At 36.1% G+C, this 17,334-nt stretch overlaps 1 protein-coding gene and 1 pseudogene across 3 annotated transcripts; one reads left to right on the forward strand and one right to left on the reverse strand.

The window, feature by feature from the left end:
* Positions 1 to 67: 67 nt before the first annotated feature.
* LOC140743243 (ras-GEF domain-containing family member 1B) lies at positions 68 to 14,641 on the forward strand. Of its 3 annotated transcripts, none has more exons than XM_073074366.1 (13): positions 68 to 644; positions 2,108 to 2,217; positions 3,945 to 4,049; positions 4,969 to 5,085; positions 6,576 to 6,818; positions 8,574 to 8,725; positions 10,388 to 10,532; positions 10,945 to 11,265; positions 11,344 to 11,487; positions 12,289 to 12,368; positions 12,821 to 12,922; positions 13,702 to 13,874; positions 14,502 to 14,641. In XM_073074366.1, the coding sequence occupies exons 2-13, from the start codon at positions 2,146 to 2,148 to the stop codon at positions 14,585 to 14,587; spliced, it is 1,740 nt and encodes a 579-aa protein (XP_072930467.1). In that variant the 5' UTR covers positions 68 to 644; positions 2,108 to 2,145; the 3' UTR covers positions 14,588 to 14,641. The 3 variants fall into 3 exon arrangements, with proteins under 3 accessions (XP_072930467.1, XP_072930466.1, XP_072930468.1); XM_073074365.1 differs by having other exon boundaries at positions 80 to 141; XM_073074367.1 differs by having other exon boundaries at positions 80 to 141; positions 4,972 to 5,085.
* On the reverse strand, positions 9,125 to 9,210 carry LOC140743816 (uncharacterized; annotated as a pseudogene).
* Positions 14,642 to 17,334: the final 2,693 nt, after the last annotated feature.

Consider the following 17,334-nt stretch of genomic DNA (forward strand, 5'->3'; position numbering starts at 1 on the left):
TACAGATACAAAATGCTATTACAAATCTAAATGCTAAGCATTTATCATCTGTGTAGAAAATGTTGTCTGTGGGTTTTGTAAATTATATTGGAAAAAAGTGGAGTCGTTCGTAATGTGAGGTGTTATTGGCGCAATTTTGCGGTAAATAAATTACTTATTCAATAACAACATTGTGAATTTCGCAAGTTTTGGGAACACCTTGTGAGAAAATGTGCGATTCGAGCAGTAACTGATAAGTTTTAAAAGAAAGTTTTAACAAAATAGTAAAAAAACAGATCGAATTGGATACAACTTTCATCGCATCTGCCGTCGTGCTCTAAACTATGGCTTTACTAAAAAATGTGAATAAATTTCGGGTCAAGTATTGTATCTGAATAGAGAGCGTGTAATACCTTATTCCTCAACGAGAAAAACACGCCGATAATTACAATGTTTACCAATGGTTATTTCCGCGTTGCAGTCACTTTACGTGACTTATCGTGTAATTCGATTGCGCTGGGTGGTTTGTTATTATTTTATTACGTACATTATTTAATTAGACGTCATTTATGATGTGAAACTTTCAAGCGGGGGCTATGTGTGTGGTGTAGTGTATTGACATTGGAGACTAGTAAATCAACAGTGAAGCTGTGGCCCTAACACACGTATGTATTGGAAGCCTTATGAATGTGCGTAGTGTTTAGCGAAATAATGAAGTACTTAAGTTTACAAGAACCGCTCTTTTAATAAATCAGTAAGTTCATATATTTCTAGTTTTTTATTTTAAACAATGGGCCATGTGTAAGTGTTTCCTCTAAGTAAATTAATATGACTTGGATCTTATCTGGCTAGCGTTCTTATACATTTAATAATTACAAAGTATAATGGCATTATAAAAATGCATAGTATAAGTAAGTAGTATTAAGCATTATCTTGAAGCTGTTACTTGTCCTCCTTAGAATAGTTTTAAAGTTTTAAACCTATTACATATTATAAATATTTTAGTAAACATAAAGTAGCATTAATATTTCTGTATGACACTTTTGGTTACTGTCTAGTCAGTAGTGTTAGAAAGTACAAGTTTAATAGTGCATATTAGAAAAAATTGCTAATTATCATGTCACAGTGTTAATAAACTTTATTCAAAGTACTTATCGAATTGTTATTTTCTGTCTTTTTGCCAAAATCGTTCGAGTGTTTATTGCATAGCTCCATTCATTATTTTTAAGTTTACAGTATACTTGGTACACATATATTCTATCAGTTTAAAACAAATCCTGGTCTCATGACACACATGCTGTTAAAATATAGAAGACTGATATTCACATTCATAATTAAAAACTTGGATTAGGATGGTTTTATATTATCGTTCAAAGAAAAATAAAGGCAATGTAGAGGGCAGTTTGATATATGTACATATAACAAATTGGCAATGCACCCAGCAAATTGGTAATGCACCTACAGCCGTTAGCACCACTTGCCAGTAATTAAATATAAAATATCAAGTTTTGATTTGTAAATTGACTAACTTTGTTAATACTAACACTAACTGTGTTAGTGTTAGTATTTGTCTTTGATTTATTTATTATTTCTGTCAAGTTTTTATTGATTCTTTATATTCATCTAAAAACAAATAGAAAAATACTTAATATTATTATTTGAATTTGAAAAGTAATATTATGTTTATTATATAACAACATATTATCACTAACTTAACAACTTAGAAGTAAGAATTATAATAGATTAAATTATCAAATAATAATATGTTTCTGTTGACTATACTTTTTTGTTTCATGTGCTGTCACAGTAGTGATAATGCTACTAGGTTCCAGTGCAATTGCAATTTATGGAAATTATACACATACATGTATTCTATTTCACTTTTATGTACATATGCCACACTTAATTAGACTTATATAGTTACAAAAATGTGGTTTAGAAAGATGTAATCCTAAATTTCTAACATAAAATGACAGTTTGCAAAGAGTGTCTCATTGAAAAAACGTTTGCATGCACTTACTTAAGACAGAGATTAAACATTTCATTATTTGTATAGTGATTTGAACATATGAGGACTGATAGAGATGACAGTGTGGATTGACACTTAATTTACATTATTATTCCACAGGCCGCACCAGAACTCTACTTCATAATAATACTGGCCTTATGGCCATGTATTATTATGCAAGCAAGCTTAATGAGGCATCATGTAGCTCATGCTCACTGAGAGTGAGAGAGGTAATTAGAAATTATATTATAGAACAATTATAAATTGGATGAAACATATTATAAATGTTTACTTTTTGCTTTGTTACTAGGTATGAACTTTGTGTACGTTAAATGTTGCAATGCAAAATAGTTTTCAAAATTGAATACCTTTCGTGTTTGTAGTCCAGATTCTACGTAAAAAATACCTCATATGTGTGTTATCTATTTAACTAAATTTTGTCTACCAGAAATCGAAATTTGGCAATTTTAGTATGATAAATTGGTAAATTTAAAATATCGATCTTAGGTAGGCAAAACACTAGAGGGATTGAATATTAATAAAGGGTGATAGTGTGTCCATAATGACTTTTCGAGCCATTATAGCACATATTATGCGCCATTGAATGTTTACAGGACATTTATTATAAATTTATTCCTAAATTTCTTTACTTATTATTTACTACTAGTTTTTCCCCAGTGGGATTATGAAAAAAACATGAATTTTCATGTGTTGAATATCTTTAATAAATAACTCTAAAGACTACCAAACAATTGAAGAAAAGCTACAAAATTGTTTTCCTTGCCTGTTTATATATTGATTATTATTTGATTTGATGATTGAAATGGCTTAAACATAATATATTTAGAGTTAATTATCGTGGATTCTGACTGAAATTTTTAAAAAGCAGTAGATTGGCAAAAATATTGCAGTTGTTATCTCGTTCCTTGTTGTTGTTAGGGTTGTGGCTTGATTTTCATATTACTTGCATGTGGTCTTGATAAACCAAGGTGAGGTATTAATACCAGGGCTTTCTTCACTTCTGAAAATATAGTGACGAGTTGCATAATTTACAGTAAAATTTGGAGGAAAATTAGGGGCTGGAGTTCAGCATAACCTTAAGCATAAATATAGACAATATAATACATGACAGCATGGCAGAAGGCAGCATGAGTATGCGTTGTCATTACAGCTGTTGGCTATATTCGTTCATATTTAACTCTAAACTTGCCGTTTTTCGGAGATCATGGGGGACCTAAAGTAAATGGGCCATTATTACAATAATAATTCTTAATGTCGCAGGCCAGAGGCCTATGTTCGGCAGTGGACAGTTAATGGCTGATAGAATAAAAAAGTACAGAAAATTCTGGTCTTTTTTAATGGCTATACCAACAAGAACTTTGGCATAAGATGCAATTTGCTGCATAATATTTTTAAGATGAGACAACATTATTACATGTCAGGCGTTTAGTAAAAAGTAAACGTTAATAGTTTGTTCCCAGGAGGTCCTTTAGGAAAGCTCTCTCACATGAGATGCGAAAATTTTTGAATTTTATTAAATTACCTGGAACGAAGTAGACGTCATATGAAACTTTAGCAAGAACTCTTGTTCCTAATATTTAATACCGCGCTCGACTCGGGTAACGTTTGATCATAAACATGCATATGGCACATATTGTAATCATGTCACACCTACTTAAGTGCTGTCCTCTTACAATACCTACATCTTTTATATTTTGACGCGATAGATACATATTATTTATAACATTGTGTCAGTACAATATTTCTTGAGCGACGACGATTCTTGTGTGTACCAATGTTATGGTTTCTTGTAAGATTATGATATGACGGCTACACTGGCGTTATTCTCGTTATTAGAGTACAATTCTACTTAACTACTACCTATAGGATAGTAATTAGGTAGAATTGTTCACAATTATGAGAGTTCTGTAGTTAAAGACAGTGTTTGCGTCGGCAGGTGCCGCCGGCGCCGTCGGAGCCGGCGCCCCAGCCGCCGGCGACTGAGCTCGCGCCGCTGTCCGACCCGGCGCTCATGTCTGGATCGGGACTGTCCTATTATGATGTAAGTTTTCCGCTTTTAATCGGTGATCATATCCAAGTGAATATATATCATTATTCTATTACTAAATTAAATTATTAATTCTAAATTTAATCGATCGGGGTATTTCATAATAATATCAATGTGAATACTAATAAAATATACTCACAAAATATGGAGTGTCTGAATTAAATGGAAATAAATGAATAATATTGTATTTTGCTGGACATTAAAATTCACTACTAAATTAAGCTCTGTAAAGTTACACAAATTTATATTTTTGTATAAAAAACTATAAAAATAAAACATTTTGTTTATTTAACTGAAATATATACGTTTATAAGGAAATGTGTCAAAATGAAGTAGTATGAATGATAAAACAAAAGGATGTAAAAAACCGCTTTCAGCACGTTTTACTTACAGCAAAGAATATTATCTGTGTGTATCCGTCTGGATTCGATGTACATTATATATTTTTTATGAAATTAGAGTACATACATAATTAATTATTTCATTATGCAGTCCATTGACAATGAGTGGTAACACTTATGGACATCCGAAATTAACCCAAATTAGGGCAGGAGTCTCCCCATGTTAGCCACAGTCGCAGTCGTATGCGGTCTACACGGCCTTGGACTGGGCTATGGCCGTGGCCAGGGGATCCATCTGAAGCCTATCTATCTGATGCATTACCACCTTAGTAAACTGAAATGATTACTCTTATGATAGTCATAATTCATGAACACCGTTCCACGGAAACGCAGGCTTGCTTTACGCTAGAAATACATACGAGTAGGTGTTTCGGTGGCACCTCCCCGGTCGAACCAGATTTTACATTACCACCACATTCGAACCACGGAAGGTTTTAATCATCTTTAATATGTAATCTTTGAATTACGTTTTCTGTATTGGTCACTCATTTAAATTTTATGTTCTTTTTCAGCAGGACGACTACTATTCTATGGTGAGAGGAAACAATTTTAGGTCTGAAGCTACGTGCCAGCATTTTGTGATGAACGGTGGAATTAACTTTGTCTCTTCCCAAAGTAATGCTCAACAGGTAATACTGCCGAGATATCCCTTAGCCCTATGAATAAACATTGCTATTCACGCCTCATGAAGAATTTCCGCTTAATAGTCTCCGGAATCATATCGTGGTCTGCCTGCAAATCAATTTTATAACTCTAACATCAATTATATTATGGTAATTATATCATCAACATACCGTCATTATGTTATTAGGCTAGGTGGTTATGTCATCCATTTGTGTTCGTATGCAATTTCTTCATACATAGTGGCGTGGCGTCTTTATCATTGGCTATGTACATATATCTTAACCAATATTATAAATTATATTATCATAAATTGTGGCACACATGTTGTCTTCAGGAAAGGACTTAACATACCTTTCACTCATGTTAAAAGTACTGTTCGCTATGGATATAAACACTGTTAAGATCCCTCACAGTAATAGATGTCATCGATCGATAGTAGAATCGCTTATTCTACAATCGATTCGGTCATTAGTTGTTGGTTGTTACCTTCTTCTCCATGATACATTCAGAGTTCTGTAAATAATCCGCTATGGATAAAAAGGTGATTTGATTACCACAGTTGTCTGCAATCATGCATTAGAATTTAAATATAGGTAGAATCCATATTCTATAAAATTTACTTAAAATATGATTATTCATCGGGTTGATATTTGTCATGTCAATATGAAATAATTGGTAAGTGAACTAAATAACAAATCATTTGGATTATTTAAAAGGTATTATACCTATTAATTTTTGCAGTATCAATAAGCATTACATACTAACAATTTTTTATATGATATTACATCTTTATTATCACAATGTATACTTTGTTTTTAAATATTTTACAAAAAAAAAAAATACTAAAATCTTGTCGAAATTTAGAAATGGACGACGATTGTGTCCGAGTGTCTACGGTAATGTGAATTGAATGCGTGATGCATGACTGAGTAAATAAATTTTATGTATTTTAGTTTAAAATTGAAGATTAATGTAATTTATATTTTTACTTTTAAGATTATTCTATGTTATAACTTTAATTATTTTTATTAATTCGTATAAATTGGAAACTGTTCTAATGAATTAAATAAATAGTAAATAATAATAATTGATTCCATTTAGGAATCGACTGTGTTATTAAAATCGTGATATCGTCCATTTTGCCTTTAATTTGTTAGGTTAGATAGTTAGCGGCGAATATTATCACAAACTGAGGTGCGATTAATTAATGTGAAACACCATTGTAAGCACAAAAGTGTTTGTTACTAGCTGACCCGGCAAACGTTTTACCGCCTCAAAATCTATTTATCAAATATATTTCATATAAAATATAGCCTATCTTACTCGTGGATAATGTAGCTTTCGAATGGTGAAAGAATTTTTAAAATCGGTCCAGTAGTTTTTGAGCCTATTCATTACAATCAAACAAACAAACAAAGTTTTCCTCTTTATAATATTAGTATAGATAACTTCAAATATATCTAAGTGTATCTACAGTGTACATTTTTAATTTCAGCCGGCCGTCATTACCCCGACTGTTAGAACCCTGTCCGCGCAGTTCATCCCGGAGCCCCCGGATGTGGAGTACAGCGAGGGCCACATTATATCTGCAACTATCGATGGATTGGTGGAGCTGCTCCGCCCCGGCGCGAGCCAGTCCTTCACCTTCACCTTCTTGCTGTGTTCTCGGCTCTTTATTAAGCCCCATGAACTTTTGTTGAAGCTGTGCAAGAAATATGCAAAGTACATCGACAAGCTTGTAAGTTCTTTAAGTGGATTTCAATGTCGTTGTCTCAGTGATCATCAACTTATCATATTTCTATTGCTGAGCATAGGTCTCACTTCATAATGAGAAAGTTTGGTGCCATTACCACTTTGATCAAGCACGTTTTGGCAGCTTAAACACATTTGACGAAGTAGATAGAGGTAGATAGAGAGAAATAGAGAAACTGTTTTTCTTCACCGTTAAAGCAAGTTGTCATTGTACTTATATATATTAAAAAAATCATTGTCGTCAAATAATAAATTGTGTCTAGAATTTGCACCAAATTATCAGTGCTAGTAGTCAGATTCTTTGTTAGTTGTCTTAATGAAACGCAATTATTTTTATGCAATTAATCGCTAAGTGGCAAATTTAATCCTATAAACCAGAATCTACATTTTTTTGTATTGTTACGTATGTTTTTCAAAATTCCGCGAGTCTAAACACTCGTATCTTATATGCCACCAACCAGTCTGGTAAAATAAAATTAAGATAAGAGTAAGGTAAGATTTCTACTCGAGGTTGGCAACATATGCGTTCTTACCCCTGAGTACTAATACGTAACGCCCACAAAAGTATGTCTGCCTTCAAACCAGACCACAACAGCACTAAGACTGCCAGTATTAAAAAACAGCAGTGTTAAGCGCTACTAAGCCAGCAGCAATAAGTGTGACGTGGGTAAAAAATATGCATGTACAAATGTGTTGTTTTTGCAGTTTCTTAGCGCAGCGCAGACCGATATGCTATTGCAGTGCGAAATGCATTAAGCTCTGAGCAAAACATTAACTAAGCAAAAGATTATTATTGCACGTTGACGATACTAACTGTGCCGTGAAACGCAATGCAATGCATTGATAAGTAATTAGCGTCGAATATGCGCGTAGATGTTTCCGAACGTATAGTCCTACAGAAACAAAAATAGGGATACAGTGGTGGTCACTTGTGATTTTGTTCAATCTTGTTTCTTGTAACAAAGCGTCAATAATATCATTTTGCATCTTAAAATAACGTATGATAGCCTTAAACGCAAAAGAGTGCCTGTATCAATGTGTACACGCGCAAGTGAAAATATTACAAACAGAAAATGTTACGAAATTATTGGTCTCATGTAATTTTTGTAAATCGCTATAAATTAAATATTATAGTTGTAATGTTGGGCCCCTGAAATCGTTTCTTTTTAAAAAATGTAACGTTGAGCCTTTTTTGTTGAGCCTTTCATGACTCACTTAAATAAGTTTCACGTCACAATTTTGACAAAGAATGTATAATGTTCATATAATTTAAACATGGAGCGCAAATGCAGTCAAGTACAATCCCAAATATCCATTTTTTATTAAATAAGACAAGCTTTGTTGCTAAGCGTCATTTGCGAATATGTTTTTATTGATGAATTTAAAAATAAAGGCTGTTAATTGAAAATAATTATGGATTTGACAATGCGTATTATTGTAATGGTAGAAAGTAATATATATATTTATACTATCTGACCAGGCAAACGTTGTGTTGCCATATGAATAAAAAAAAAGTTAAGGGTGAACAACCCTTACTGAACGTATGAAAAATAGATAGTAGCCGATTCTCAAACCACCTGATTATGCATATAAAATTTGGTGAAAATCGGTAAAGCCGTTTCGGAGGAGTACGGTAACTAACATTGTGACACGAGCATTTTATATATAAGATTATAGTCACAATAATATATTAAACACATGCAGGTAATAAATAATGAGGGTTTGTTATAATTTGGGGCAGGTGTCAGGCACGGTGGAGGTGCGCGAGCCGCCGGAGCGCGAGGTGGCGGATATGGCGGTGCTGGTGCGGCTGCTCAGCCAGTGGATGCACATGTTCCCGTACGACTTCCGCGACGACCGCGTCATGGCACTCGTGCGCAGCATCACGCAGAGGTATCGCGTTTATACACACACTAGTTATAAGCCCCTCTTTTTTTTTCTTCACGAGGACCTTGGACATTCGTGGGAGCGACACGGAGTTATGTGGGATTCTTACCGCATAAAAACCACCGGTGGGTGCCCTCGGCGTTGCGTAGAGGACTCCAAGATCTCCAAAGGAACGTAACTGGAGTCCCGGTCAGTGCACGGTCCCGTCGGGCGCTGCCCAGGTGAAATTGAATCACCATACCGTCTGATGTATACGACGTTATGCGACCACACATACCGCCGTTCTTCCCAGGGTAGCTGACCGGGTGGTTCGAGCTTACCGTCCGCAACCCCGAAAGCCTCTTTTCGCCTCTTATGACAGGCAGGGATACCGTAGTCCCATTCTGGTCCCGGAACTATAGGGACAAAATAAGGTGGTCAAAAATGTTCATTTAACCATTTATGTGCGCCATTCTTGTCAAGGGGAATGCTAACCGTCTCTCCTTTCACACTTTTAATAGACACATCCGGTATATGCCCATGGCCTGTATAGCTTAATCGGTATAAAAAGTCAAACCGCCTCGCTGTTGGCTATTGGATGTGTCACTATTACTTTCTATTTACTATTCTGTAAACTTGTATAATATTTAAAACATGCAAAATTGCACAAGTATTGTGTTTCTTTCTCCGTATCTCTCCATAGTGATACACCTTCCGAAGCAGTGGTAGATTGTTGACATTCAGAAAGAGTTCTATATGAATTTGAACAGCAAAGGTTACTTACTAAACCATTAACCATCCCTACCAGTTATTGATGGAGTAACGTGATGATACGCTCTAAGGGTGGGTTGCATCGAAAGCCCGGTTAAAGTTTGCGTTAAAGTTAAATATAACAGTAACTTTGACGGTAGCGATGGTATGTAAGAACTCTGTGTTGCCCCAATTGATTTGTCATTAACGTCATTTGTGTCGCTGTCACCGAAATTTTTAGTCGAAATTGACAGATAGGGAAGTTGACAAATACAGTAACTTTAACTGATCGAAATCGAGCGGTTAAAGTTAAGTATTAGTTATGACGTAATTTCAACCTCAACTAAAATGATGCAACGAATTATTCTTTTAAGCATTGATTTGACGGTTGGTTAGGCTTCTGTAATAGTTAAAGTTACATGATGCAACCCACCCTAAGTCTCTCTCAGTTGTGAATAGAGCCCAATGCCCATAGATTCAAAATGTCTGTTCAGGGTTAGGGTACACTTATATGGGTGTTCGAGGCGCATACATCGGAATCCTGTGTGCGACTGAGTCTCCAGAAAATGTCCCAAAACTTTTAAGATAATTTTCCTTCTTCTACAAAAAAAAACTTTCTCGTTCGTCGTCAAAGGAGTTTTAAGATGAGTAAGGATGAGGTTTAATATCATGTCATATACATTATATTAGTATAGTTAAAAGGACCTATGTATTATAGTACAGTTTCAAGAAATAAATGTGGTTATTTGTTGGCTCTTTACATAATGCCATTTATTTTTTTCTCAAAAACTTCTTCATTTTAAGAAGGTAATTTAAAAAGGTGATTTCAAAAGTTATTAATTAAGTTCGACATCAATTCACATCATTATTCAGTATATTTATGTAAGCCCAGCTGCAAACAATGAAGAGTAGACATTCATAGTAACGTGGTGTTGACAGATGCGCTTCCGAACACATGGACTCGCTGCGGCTGCAGGTGTCGTCGATGCTAGAGAAGCTGCTGGACAAGCTCACCGCGCTGGAGCAGTATGAGACCACCTTCAAGGAGGTGCGCATAGTGGCCACCGTGGAAGAGGTGCCCCAGGTAGTTATAGTTCATTGTAAATATAATGTAATATCATAGCGTAACCCATCACAAACCTTAACCAATATGATAACACTATATACGATATACTTTCTATATTTTATTTATACACACAAAAAAATAAGTACACATTTTTTTATCTGACAATGTGCATCAATGCGATGGCATTATTAATATTAATGTTTGTTTACGTCTCTGTTTATTCAAATAATAACAAGTAGGTCTTCTATTGTAGAGAATTTTAAGTGGAAGTAACTGATCAATGAAGATAATAAAATGTATTTTTATTGTGTTTCTTCAGCCGATCCACTAACTTCCGATTATTATTTATTCAATAATAAAAAATAAGTAAATAAGAACACGCCCAAAGTTTTATCTAACATTACATTTATACATTGTTATCATTTATTAGGGTGATATCATTACTCTCGGGTTGACACCCGCCGAGCTGGCCAACCAGCTGACCATCGTGGAACTGCAGCGCCTGTCCTTCGTGGGTCCCGAGGAGTTCGTGCAGGCCTTCGCCCCCACCCCTCCTCCGGTCAAGGGTCCGCCTCCGAAGATTCCGCCCCCGGTCAAGATGACCCTGCCGGCCAGGCCCACCACGTCGGGCAAGCCGCCTACGAAGAACACTATAAGCCTTCACCACGGGGAGAAGACCACGCGCAACCTGGAGGCGTACGCTGACTGGTTCAATAGGCTGAGCTACTTGGTCGCAACCGATATACTGAAGGTAATTCGATTGACTTAAAAGATTTCTCGTTGTAGCGGCAGAAGATTTTCAGTTCTAACTTGTTAATTGCGTCTCCAGGCGTCAAAGAGCAAGTACCGCGCTCGCGTGATCGAGCAGTGGGTGATGACTGCCCGCGAGTGCTTCAACCTCGGCAACTTCAATTCCATGATGGCGATTATCGGCGCGCTCAACATGGTGCCTGTCGCTCGCTTGAAGAAAACCGTACGTATTTGTTTGTGGCTATTTCACTATGTAGTGACTGGCACAGAGGTAATCCTAACTATCCATAATAATCGAATATACCCCATGCCGGAATTGATCATATACTGAGCTATAAAGTTGGGCGCGGTCGGTGGTAGAAAAGGTGATTTATTAGGGTTTCCTACCCAATGAGTAAAAACGGATCTCTATTACTAAGCCTCCATTGTCTTTTTCTGTCCGTCTGTTACATAGCTCTATCCCTGGAACTATGATAGATAGACACTTGAAATTTTCACAGAATATATAATGGTGATCGCATTAACAACAAATACTGATCATTATCAATCCTGTATCATCATTACCAACCCATTATTGTCACACTGCTGGGCACAGGTCCCCTCTCAGAATGAGAAGAATTAGGCCATAGTGCACCGCGCTGGCCAAGTGCGAATTGGTAGAGTTCACATACCTGTCGGACCTCATGATCAAGGGGCCGAGTTTCTTAACCACTAGGCTATCACTGCTTATTTGATTAGCATTGTAAACTGTTCTGGTATGTGCTTCACTTTTTCCATCATCTAGACATGATCAGCAGGGTAGTACACTTTAGTTGACCCCAGTCGAGGAGACCCATACACACATATTCAGTGTTTGGAATATATATTTTAAATAAAATAATTCAAATTGATCTGGACTACATAAAATTGGAGAAATATCCTATTGATAATATAAATTATTCCATTCAATAACATAAGTGATTTAAATATTGAGGATTTAAATGAGGAGTGAGGAATTAACATGGTTTATTATAACACATTTCAGTGGGCTCGTACTTCCACGGTCTGCGGCCAACAACTGCGTCAACTTGAGTTGTGCATCGAGCCAAGCTCCAACCATGCTAGGTAATTAAACTTCTATTATATTTTGTAATGGAAATAAAACCACTGTAGTAAGGCTATATCTTTTATGGGTCATAATAAAGGGTTAACATAGACATATATAAAATGTGGATCTTGGGGCTTTCATTACTTTTGTTTTAAGGTGAACATATAAAATATGTTTCCACAATAAGTGTTAGTATGTATGTATATATTAAAAGAGATAATTGGTTGTGGATTTTTTATAATTTGAATGCAACTGCACTGAAAAATCACTAATATGTCATTAATTATAGTAATATTTTCAGTTCCCTGTTTCATAAGACATTAAACTTTGTAAAATGTAGTTCAAACTATATAGGTAATTTTGATCGAAGAAGTAATTTTGTATAAAACTAATTATCTATAAACTATTCAATCCATGAACTTTTGTTTGTTACATGAGTTACATAATAAAATGTTTGCATTTTATGTAGATACCGTGCGGCGCTGGCAGCTGCGCCCACTGAGACGGCCGTGCCGCTCCTCTCGGTGACTTGCCGCGATCTGCACTTCGCTAACCAGGGAGCGCCTTCCAAGTGAGTTATGTTGATATTTGTTCACTATTAATTACAGATTCATTTAAAAATAAAAATATAATGTCTTATTATTGACTTTAGATATTGTGATTTTATTTTTTTTTCTTATAGTGCTACCAATAGCTATGGAAAGAATACTTCCATTATTTTTATGCTATAAAGTTAATTTCATAAAACACAGATAGTCTTTCTGCACATTGCTTGCTAACATCATATTTATTGTTGGGGATGTTAATTGCCTCACTAGACATTTTCCATTGTTACCTACTAATGAATTAGTGAGATCTTTTGAGTTGGGGTGTGATGCTATTTAGACCAGCAGACTAGCTGTCCGGTAAAACGGTGTGAGAAGGATTCAATGGTAATTAAAACATAATCTTCACTTACTGTCTAGGGTTAATGACGCGAGGGACTTGGAATATCAGGCAGTAGTGAGTTTGTATCTACCGCGGGATGTTTGTTACAGAGAACTGCTAAAGTATTCGGCGAATGTGTGGCTAATGAATAATCTGAAAACAAAAGTTGATTATTCCACCATTAGATAATGTCGCTTATAAGGATCAAATTATGGGAAGTTATGATGATAAACTCAAATTTAAGAAAAAACAATCCTGTACTAAGCTTTAATTAATAAATATTTTTTTGGATATTTTGTCGATCAATTAAGGTTTAGGCTGATAATGGTGACAGCTTAGTCATTAAAAGTAAATTTTGCCATCCACGCTTGAAAAAATGTACCGTGTAAATGTATACGTGTTGAGTTGGACGTTTGTCCGCAGGTTGTCCGGCAACCGCATCAACTTCGAGAAGTGTGCGCAGCTGGCGCGGCACGTGTGCGTGCAGCTGGCGGCGCGGCGGCTGGCCGGCGAGGGCGCGCCCGTGCCCTCGCCCGCGCACCCGCACCTGCCCGCCTGGCGGTTCCTCAACGAGACCAACGTGCTCAACGAAACTGGTAAACAGCCATACATTACTACACATTACTCTCTCCTAACAACAAAATGTTACCAGATTTGACAATTTCAATTGTCACTGTCATCTATTTTTGTGTTTGAAAAATATTAAAAAAATGTATTTTTTAGATCATTTACGAATGAAACGACATTTCTCCGCATTTTTCTTCGATTTCGTGATTTTGCACTGTGCATGTCGGCATTGTTCCGCGTAAATTACACCATGCCAGCCATTGAATGGCTGACAGAAATGTCAGCCGTTTAGGCAATTTAATGTCTTCCTTCAATTACAAGGCGGTGAGATAGATATCTCTATACTTATCTATGTAAACAACACACCATACCACCACAACCACACCACAGTTTGCCTTTATTTGTTTATTGACGAGAGCGTTGGTTACGACTTCCTGGGATCGATGTCCGGGCGATTTGAGCTTTCACTCTGGCCGCCCGTAACCCCTGAAGCCCCCTTACGACAGGCGGGGATACCATGTCCCTATAATAACCGCGGATCTAAAGTGCTTTGTCTATGAACACATTAAAGTCGAGACGCCCGTATTCATGGCATCATAGTGATCATAATTTTACTTTGTAGAGCACTTGTGTACGTAACATCTTATACATTCCAGCGCTGGAGTTGATGTCATTCGAGCGTGAGCCCCCAGTGGACAGCATGGAGAAGGAGCGCATGAAGCGCTTGCGCGAAGGCATTTGAAATGTGTTTCACACTCGCCTTCACACGTGCGAGGCCAATCTAAAAGACTATCGGCTGCGTACTTAACGCAGCCGATAGTCTCTTGCTAGCTACCCAGGATGAACAGTGCTAAATTTTAAGCCCAGTGTCAATGCAGTGTTTTGTTACGTAAGCGGTGATGTTAGTGCGTTCATTATGGGCCGTTACATTTTTACGGCACTTTCGAATAGGTTGTTGGCACCTACAGGCGATAATCTTCAATGATTTGACTATATTATCAACGGCATCATCTGGACGGCAGTTTTGTAAGACAAGGGCTTAATATTTAAATAATAGCATTAAGATAATACTACATTACTAAATGTTAAGCTCCTAGCATTCGAAGCGCTGTTTCCATTACCCTTCCATCAATTACAAAGAACGTATTGGATGGAAGGTTTTACATTAGTTACTTTATGGAGCTTGACATTTTGTATGAGAAACGTTTTAAATAATTTGATTTCATTTTTAAATTCTTTAGGCATTCCATTTCAGCGTACAAGTACTAAAAGTGTTTGAGCCGATAATGGAATTGGTGTCATTTAATAATTGATCCATCATATCAACGGTTTGTTAAATTTGTTTTACCTGTTTGGTATTTTGTTTATTACAGATAAAACTGTATTTTTTTAGTTTTATCAACATTTCTGTAAACAATTGCAAACATTCTAGTACAGGTAATAAATAAAAACGATATGCAAAACACAAGAAATCCCATTGGGCAGCTTATAAGGCATAGATAATAGACCCGAGGAGGCAGGATTCCCACTTCTTTCTTTGTCTAAGATAGTCGACCAGAAGGGAGTTGTTTCAGCTCAGATATGCTCAACTATATTTTTGAAGGTGGTAGAATCGTTTGTGGTTCGACTCCGGCGGCACCACCGCCACACCTATTTCTACCTAATAACAGCAGTGTTAGGCGCTGCTGTGTTCCGGTTTGAAGGGTGTGGTAAGGGAGACAGACTTTTCCGAGGCGTTCCAGCTTAGTCCTCAGGGGTAGCGGCGCATCTGTGGCCGACCTCAGGTAGGAATATCTAATCCTATCTGGGGTTGCTTACAGATGTCCATGTGCGGCAGTAGCAACTTACCATCAGATGGGCTGCATGCTAGTCTGCTACTCCTATATTATAAAAAAAAGTTAATGTGTTACATAATTCACTAACTGCCAAGACCCAAGATTCCGTTGAGATATCGGGGACGCCCCTTAAAACACACATTTCTAATACAAATTTTTATTCCTGTGCTAATTATAGTTCAGATAATAATATTTAAATGTCATTTAGTATTTTAATAAATACCTTTTCTATCAATTTTGATTATATCCTATACATTCGAGAAGAATAAATACTATTTATTAATTCTGCCAACATGATTAAACATAATACCAGACTGAAAAACATTTGCAGACATCGTTGATTGTTATCGAATACCAGAATCGGGGACATAGTCGTTGTGATGTCGCAGTGCCCGCGGCGTTGGCGTCATACGTTTTACTATCTCATTTTAGTACCTTGGCACTTATGTACTTACTCTTAGTATTATTCTATAAGGTTGCTTTAACTTACATTCAATGTACTCATTTGAGTTTTAAGTATTTATTTAATTATGTACAATTTTTTGTACTTATGTACTGCGTTTGTACCTTGCAAATAAGACAGCTATTTTTTTTTTACTTACGTGTCGTAAGTTTAAGTAACTCCGCCACCGATTTGCATTTCGCAACAGGGAACTGTTTTTTATATTAAATAGATTTATTCTGATTTTCTTTTTATAGTTTGTTTTTAATTTACTTATAAACATAGGGATAATATTTTAGAATTAAGTTAAAATAGGAGGACTTATTAGATCATTCCTGCTAGTCAGGCTCAATATCATCGTCTAGTATTAAATACCGCGTAAATTGTTACTAAATATCGTAAAATATTATTAAATTATTTAGTAAGTTAGTTAAATGTAACAACCGAATATAATTTATTGATTATTATCGAAATAGGCGGATGTAGTATGTTCGGCTGCATTTTTAAAGATCATGGCAACCGACCGTAAGCTACATCAGAGCTAAGTAAATTCGTTTTCGACTGCAAAATTATTCGTATGTAATCATAAGCAAACAATACCAGTTATAAAAACCAGGTTCGTTTGCGAAAACTCCATCGCCACCTCCCTACCTCTATTGCCGCGAACCATCTCAGGCTTTAGTGTATGGTTGGCAGGCATTAAACGCACAACTGGTGTTCCCATTCACTCTTCAAGGGAAGGGAAGGGTCGCAAAACATCTGTATCTATCTAAAATAGGACTGTTATCCAATCTTATTCGTTGCTTAGTACAAGAAGGATATGCCTATAATTTAAGTTTCTCATTATTTCGGTTGTAAATTTTTAGAACTTATCTAAATTTTATTTCTTACTTTCTAGTAAGATAAGCTCGACCCGACTGCAATCAGATAGATTAATATTTACTAATACAGTAATCTACGTAACTGGGCCTCGATCCCAAGCAGGTACGTAAGATAAGTAAATAGTATTGGTAAATGCTAGAATAATGTAAATGAATCCTGGGTAGTTAAGAAAGACAGCCAATTTATTAATAGACGTCGTTGGGTTAAGGAGCATTAAAATTTAAGATATAATTTCTCAAAATAAGCACGAAACATTTACCATTTCCTTAGATCATTAATACCCATTAGTAATTTCAATTGTAAATCAAGGCATTTACAACCAAACTAAGA

This window comes from Epargyreus clarus, unplaced genomic scaffold (genome assembly GCF_041222505.1).
Source record: "Epargyreus clarus isolate Ecla_fem2 unplaced genomic scaffold, WU_Ecla_fem_2.2 ptg000007l, whole genome shotgun sequence".
Classification (NCBI taxonomy): domain Eukaryota; kingdom Metazoa; phylum Arthropoda; class Insecta; order Lepidoptera; family Hesperiidae; genus Epargyreus; species Epargyreus clarus.